The sequence below is a fragment of the Oncorhynchus mykiss genome, chromosome 15 (genome assembly GCF_057628025.1).
Source record: "Oncorhynchus mykiss isolate SJ-2025 chromosome 15, ASM5762802v1, whole genome shotgun sequence".
NCBI classification, from domain to species: Eukaryota; Metazoa; Chordata; class Actinopteri; order Salmoniformes; family Salmonidae; genus Oncorhynchus; species Oncorhynchus mykiss.
In genome coordinates this window covers 80,947,373-80,954,657 of record NC_143036.1, presented here as the reverse complement: position 1 = coordinate 80,954,657, position 7,285 = coordinate 80,947,373, and the positions used below count along the sequence as shown (strand labels likewise).

At 45.5% G+C, this 7,285-nt stretch overlaps 1 protein-coding gene across 1 annotated transcript; it reads left to right on the top strand.

Moving 5' to 3' along the window:
* Positions 1 to 504: 504 nt before the first annotated feature.
* On the top strand, positions 505 to 3,534 carry vhll (von Hippel-Lindau tumor suppressor like). The gene is made up of 3 exons (XM_036956676.2): positions 505 to 752; positions 985 to 1,125; positions 3,069 to 3,534. Exons 1-3 carry the CDS (start codon positions 560 to 562, stop codon positions 3,236 to 3,238), a joined length of 504 nt encoding a protein of 167 aa, XP_036812571.2. The 5' UTR covers positions 505 to 559; the 3' UTR covers positions 3,239 to 3,534.
* The last annotated feature ends 3,751 nt before the right edge of the window (positions 3,535 to 7,285 follow it).

Here is a 7,285-nt window from a genome sequence, read left to right as displayed (position 1 = left end):
CACACCAGTGTATGGTGGTAACGTAGCTTGTCAGAGATTAAAGCACAGCCACACACACACACACACACACACACACACACACACACACACACACACACACACACACACACACACACTCCCTTAATGTTGTTAACACATTATTAACTACTGTATAACACAGGACTCCGAGATCTTTAATAGGACTCTATTGGATTCTATAAGATTATGTTATACTCTATTGGACTCTATAAAATTATATTAGACTATTTTGGAGTCTATTAGACTCTATTAGACTCCATTGGACTCTACTGGACTCTATTGGACTCTACTGGACTCTATTGGACTCTACTGGACTCTATTGGACTCTATTGGACTCTACTGGACTCTATTGGACTATACTGGACTCTACTGGACTCTATTAGACTATATTGGACTCTACTGGACTCTATTGGACTATTGGCATCTGTTGTTCCGAGAATGACGTTTCATGTCTGACTCGTCAGAGCGCTGAACAACAGCGACCTCTTGTGATTGGTTTAGGGAATGACATCGTCGTGGCATTCTGAGTGTCACTGTCGTCATGGAGGAGCAGGAAGTAGTGAGCGGGGAAAATAAAGCTCTCCGGTCTCTAAATGCTGATGTCGAAACCCACGTTAATTTTATTAATCAGTCGAAACAAAGCGCCCGAGCATGGTGGTTGGATTATTCCGGACATCCAGTTTCTTATGGCGATATACGAACGAACGGGTTATTACGTATGGATACTTTTCTGAGTGAGTCCCTCCCTCATGTCTTTCTTGTGTTACTCAAATACTTGATCTGTATTACGTTTAACATGTCATGTAATTTAGCTATGGGTTGAACCAAGAGGACAGTTATACCCCAACAAAGCATTACTCAGCTATGGGCCTTTCCCAAATGTTGAATTGAACGAGTTATAGTCTATAGCCTAAAGCTATTGTTCGTGACATGTAATTTCCCTCCATCTCATTCCACTCTCCGCAGCGCATCCATGGGTTTTCAGAGCCTCTCGAAATGGGGCGAAACTTTTAGCTAATCAGCAAGATGTTTATATGCCAACAGCTGCCACCGAATATGAAGAGGATGGTAAACCCAAGTTTCTGAATGTTGTCATAGCTACCCCAGGTGTGTCCCTCTCTATGTTGCTTCTCATCAACCCCGTTGACAGACACCTGTTGTACACTACACTTCCTAGTGCTGTCGTTTCCTTTCCTCGTTGTCACCTAGATATAAAGGAGTCAAACCAATAATAGCATTGACATTTTCCCTGTCCCAGGCTGCTATAGGCTGTTTAAAAAATAAATAAATGGTAGGCCTAGGCAACAGACAAGGAGAGGAAAACAACCTAGACTATTGAGACTTCCCCTCAAGTTATTGTTCGTGTCACCACCCACACATGCATTACTTGTTTGGCATTTTACCCCTCAAAAAGTTATTTTGATTGTTTCTTCCTGTGTTCCAGTATTGTTTATAGTAGCCTGGGTCCCAGATCTTTTTCTGATCTGGCCAACTCCTGATGGAATCGTCGTAACAAATCATTTGGCTTGGCGATGGAGTAGACAAAAAGCACAATCAGACCTGGGACCAGCTCTGTCCAGGGAGTGTTGACAGACCTGGGACCAGCTCTGTCCGGGAATGTTGACAGATCTGGGACCAACTCTGTCCAGGGAGTATTGACAGGTCTGGGACCAGCTCTGTCCAGGGAGTGTTGACAGATCTGGGACCAGCTCTGTCCGGGAATGTTGACAGATCTGGGACCAGCTCTGTCCAGGGAGTGTTGACAGATCTGGGACCAACTCTGTCCAGGGAGTATTGACAGATCTGGGACCAGCTCTGTCCAGGGAGTGTTGACAGACCTGGGACCAGCTCTGTCCGGGAATGTTGACAGATCTGGGACCAACTCTGTCCAGGGAGTATTGACAGGTCTGGGACCAGCTCTGTCCAGGGAGTGTTGACAGATCTGGGACCAGCTCTGTCCGGGAATGTTGACAGATCTGGGACCAGCTCTGTCCAGGGAGTGTTGACAGATCTGGGACCAACTCTGTCCAGGGAGTATTGACAGATCTGGGACCAGCTCTGTCCAGGGAGTGTTGACAGACCTGGGACCAGCTCTGTCCGGGAATGTTGACAGATCTGGGACCAACTCTGTCCAGGGAGTATTGACAGGTCTGGGACCAGCTCTGTCCAGGGAGTGTTGACAGATCTGGGACCAGCTCTGTCCGGGAATGTTGACAGATCTGGGACCAGCTCTGTCCAGGGAGTGTTGACAGATCTGGGACCAACTCTGTCCAGGGAGTATTGACAGATCTGGGACCAGCTCTGTCCAGGGAGTGTTGACAGATCTGGGACCAGCTCTGTCCGGGAATGTTGACAGATCTGGGACCAGCTCTGTCCAGGGAGTGTTTACAGATCTGGGACCAGCTCTGACCAGGAGTGTTGACAGATATGGGACCAGCTCTGTCCAGGGAGTGTTGACAGACCTGGGACCAGCTCTGTCCGGGAATGTTGACAGACCTGGGACCAACTCTGTCCGGGAATGTTGACAGACCTGGGACCAACTCTGTCCAGGGAGTATTGACAGATATGGGACCAGCTCTGTCCGGGAATGTTGACAGACCTGGGACCAGCTCTGTCCAGGGAGTATTGACAGATCTGGGACCAGCTCTGTCCGGGAATGTTGACAGAGATGGGACCAACTCTGTCCAGGGAGTGTTGACAGATCTGGGACCAGCTCTGTCCGGGAATGTTGACAGACCTGGGACCAACTCTGTCCAGGGAGTGTTGACAGATCTGGGACCAGCTCTGTCCAGGGAGTGTTGACAGATCTGGGACCAGCTCTGTCCAGGGAGTGTTGACAGATCTGGGACCAGCTCTGTCCAGGGAGTGTTGACAGATCTGGGACCAGCTCTGTCCAGGGAGTGTTGACAGATCTGGGACCAGCTCTGTCCAGGGAGTGTTGACAGATCTGGGACCAGCTCTGTCCAGGGAGTGTTGACAGATCTGGGACCAACTCTGTCCAGGAGTGTTGACAGGTTTCAAAGACGTCATTGTTTCTCTCTGTGTTCCAGTGTACTCTCTGCAGGAGTGTTGTCTGATGCTAATCCGTAATCTGGTAGAAGAGGAGGACTACGGCAGACTGGACATCCCCGAGTCACTGAAGACTGACCTCAGACAACGGCCTGACTTACTAAAGGAGCTGGGACTCATCAACCGTCTCAGAATAGGAGTGTTGACCTAGGATCAGTTGTCTCATTTAGATCACAATGAATCAGATTACATGGACAGGAGGGGGATGACCTGATCCTAGATCAGCTCTCATACTCTGAGAAGCTTTATGCATAGCAGGCCACTGAATAATGGACTTTCTGTTGACCAAATGTAGCCCCCCCCCCCCCTCCTGCTCTGAACTCGTTGGTGGCTCTAGAACAGTGGAAGTCAAAGTCAGGTTCGGGGAACTGCAGTAGGGTCGCGAATGAAGAGTACTTATTATTATAAAGAGTACATATTATTGTATGGGACAAAAAATAAAACAAATGTAAATAAAGAAATATATAATTTTTAAATGTTTATTGAATAAATGTATTGGTTTGTTTCTTTTCATTTTGATGAGGGTGTGAAAACACAATGAATTTAAGGTTATACGGGGTGAGGTCGCAATAAATTCTTGAGGAGAAAATGGGGTCCCCACTGAAACATTTTGAATACCACTGGCTTAGAGCATCTGAATGGAACTTGTCCCTATCCTGAACTCATTGGTGACTCTAGAAGCTCCAGAGCATCTGAATGGAACTTGTCCCTACCCTGAACTCATTGGTGACTCTAGACGCTCCAGAGCATCTGAATGGAACTTGTCCCTACCCTGAACTCATTGGTGACTCTAGAAGCTCAGAGCATCTGAATGGAACTTGTCCCTACCCTGAACTCATTGGTGACTCTAGAAGCTCCAGAGCATCTGAATGGAACTTGTCCCTACCCTGAACTCATTGGTGACTCTAGAAGCTCCAGAGCATCTGAATGGAACTTGTCCCTACTCTGAACTCATTGGTGACTCTAGAAGCTTAGAGTATCTGAATGGAACTTGTCCCTACTCTGAACTCATTGGTGACTCTAGAAGCTCCAGAGCATCTGAATGGAACTTGTCCCTACCCTGAACTCATTGGTGACTCTAGAAGCTCAGAGCATCTGAATGGAACTGGTCCCTACCCTGAACTCATTGGTGACTCTAGAACCTCAGAGCATCTGAATGGAACTTGTCCCTATCCTGAACTCATTGGTGACTCTAGAAGCCCAGAGCATTTGAATGGAACTGGTCCCTACCCTGAACTCATTGGTGACTCTAGAACCTCAGAGCATCTGAATGGAACTTGTCCCTACCCTGAACTCATTGGTGACTCTAGAAGCTTAGAGCATCTGAATGGAACTTGTCCCTACCCTGAACTCATTGGTGATTCTAGAAGCTCCAGAGCATCTGAATGGAACTTGTCCCTACCCTGAACTCATTGGTGACTCTAGAAGCTCCAGAGCATCTGAATGGAACTTGTCCCTACCCTGAACTCATTGGTGACTCTAGAAGCTTAGAGCATTTGAATGGAACTTGTCCCTACCCTGAACTCATTGGTGACTCTAGAAGCTCAGAGCATCTGAATGGAACTTGTCCCTACCCTGAACTCATTGGTGACTCTAGAAGCTTAGAGCATCTGAATGGAACTTGTCCCTACCCTGATTCTCATTGGTGACTCTAGAAGCTCAGAGCATCTGAATGGAACTTGTCCCTACCCTGATTCTCATTGGTGACTCTAGAAGCTCAGAGCATCTGAATGGAACTTGTCCCTACCCTGAACTCATTGGTGACTCTAGAAGCTCAGAGTATCTGAATGGAACTTGTCCCTACCCTGAACTCATTGGTGACTCTAGAAGCTCAGAGCATCTGAATGGAACTTGTCCCTACCCTGAACTCATTGGTGACTCTAGAAGCTCAGAGCATCTGAATGGAACTTGTCCCTACCCTGAACTCATCGGTGACTCTAGAAGCTCAGAGCATCTGAATGGAACTTGTCCCTACCCTGAACTCATTGGTGACTCTAGAAGCTCCAGAGCATCTGAATGGAACTTGTCCCTACCCTGAACTCATTGGTCACAGCGCTTTATGTCGACCAAATGTAGCCTTTTCCTAGCCTGGTCCCAGATCTATTTGTGCTGTCTAACCAACTCCTATGGTCATCAAGACGAGATCAGGCTAGCCTTTCCCTCCCTCAAAACACTCAAAGTATGGAATGTATGAACAACATATTTAGGTTTAGAGCAGGTTGAATGGAACTTGTGACCAAACATTATAACAGAGCCTATTCACCATAGCAACACGGTGGGCCTGTTCCTACTTCTCAGCCAAACATAGTTTATACCGTATATTCAGTGCCTTGCAGAAGTATTCAGACCCCTTGGATTTCTTCACATTGTGTGGTGCTACAACGTGGGATTAAAATGGATTTAATGTCAACAATCTACACAAAATACTCTAAGGTCAAAGTGGAAGATTAAAAAATAAAAATTGATGAATAAATGTTTTTATAACTAAAATATAGTTGTTGTGTTATTATTCAGCTCCCTGAGTCAACACCTGTTTGAATCACCTTTGGCATTGATTCCAGCTGTGAGTCTTTCTGGGTAAGTCTCTAAGAGCTCTACATATCTGGACTGTACAATATTTGCCCATTATTATTTTTAAAAAATCTTAAAGTTCTGTCAAGATGTTGGGGATCATGGCTAGGACAGCAATGTTCAAGTCTTGCCATGGATTCTTAAGCAGATTTAAGTCAAAACTGTAACTTGGTCACTCAGGAACCGTCTCCTTGGTAAGCCACTCCTGTCTAGATTTGGCTTTGTGTTGTAGGTTATTGTCCTGCTAAAAGTTGAATTCTTCTCTCAGTCTCTGGTGTAAAGCAGACTGAAGCAGGTTTTTTCCCCTCTAGGATTTTGCCTGTGCTTAGCTCCATCCCGGTTCTTTTTATCCTGAAAAACTCCACAGTATTTGCCAATGGCAAGCATACCCATACCATGATGCAGACACCACCAGGCTTAAAGACAAGGAAGCCGTTGTTAACCTCTATTGTTTCACACAGTGAGTTCATGTCACTTATTATGTGTTTTGTTAAACCACATTTTACTCCTGAACTAATTTTATGTTTGCTTAAACAAAGCGGCTGAATACTTATTATATTTTAGTTATGCATTTATTTTTCTTCCGCTTTGACATTGCAGAGTATTTTGTGTAAATTATTGAGGAAAAAAAATGACGAATCCATTTTGAATTCCAATTTGTAAAACAATAAAATGTAAAATAATCCAAAAGGGTCGGAATACTTTTGCAAAACACTGTCGGTGCGTTCACCTGGTCTAGTGGTATAACTGGTTCTATACAGGTGAGTGTTCACCTGGTCTAGTGGTATAACTGGTTCTATACAGGTGAGTGTTCACCTGGTCTAGTGGTATAACTGGTTCTATACAGGTGAGTGTTCACCTGGTCTAGTGGTATAACTGGTTCTATACAGGTGAGTGTTCACCTGGTCTAGTGGTATAACTGGTTCTATACAGGTGAGTGTTCCCCATGGTCTAGTGGTATAACTGGTTCTATACAGGTGAGTGTTCACCTGGTCTAGTGGTATAACTGGTTCTATACAGGTGAGTGTTCACCTGGTCTAGTGGTATAACTGGTTCTATACAGGTGAGTGTTCACCTGGTTTAGTGGTATAACAGGTTCTATACAGGTGAGTGTTCACCTGGTCTAGTGGTATAACTGGTTCTATACAGGTGAGTGTTCACCTGGTCTAGTGGTATAACTGGTTCTGTAGAGGTGAGTGTTCACCTGGTCTAGTGGTATAACTGGTTCTGTAGAGGTGAGTGTTCACCTGGTCTAGTGGTATAACTGGTTCTATACAGGTGAGTGTTCACCTGGTCTAGTGGTATAACTGGTTCAGTATAGGTGAGCGTTCACCTGGTCTAGTGGTATAACTGGTTCTATACAGGTGAGTGTTCACCTGGTCTAGTGGTATAACTGGTTCTATACAGGTGAGTTTTCACCTGGTCTAGTGGTATAACTGGTTCTGTAGAGGTGAGTGTTCACCTGGTCTAGTGGTATAACTGGTTCTGTAGAGGTGAGTGTTCACCTGGTCTAGTGGTATAACTGGTTCAGTAGAGGTGACTGTTCACCTGGTCTAGTGGTATAACTGGTTCAGTATAGGTGAGTGTTCACCTGGTCTAGTGGTATAACTGGTTCTGTAGAGGTGAG

What these genes read in the sequence shown, in the direction of transcription:
- vhll (XM_036956676.2), top strand. Translation starts at nt 560, where the DNA reads ATGGAGGAGCAGGAAGTAGTGAGCGGGGAAAATAAAGCTCTCCGGTCT. An exon ending in ACGTATGGATACTTTTCTGA is followed by an intron (nt 753 to 984) that starts GTGAGTCCCTCC and finishes CACTCTCCGCAG; the next exon opens with CGCATCCATGGGTTTTCAGA. An exon ending in TGTTGTCATAGCTACCCCAG is followed by an intron (nt 1,126 to 3,068) that starts GTGTGTCCCTCT and finishes TCTGTGTTCCAG; the next exon opens with TGTACTCTCTGCAGGAGTGT.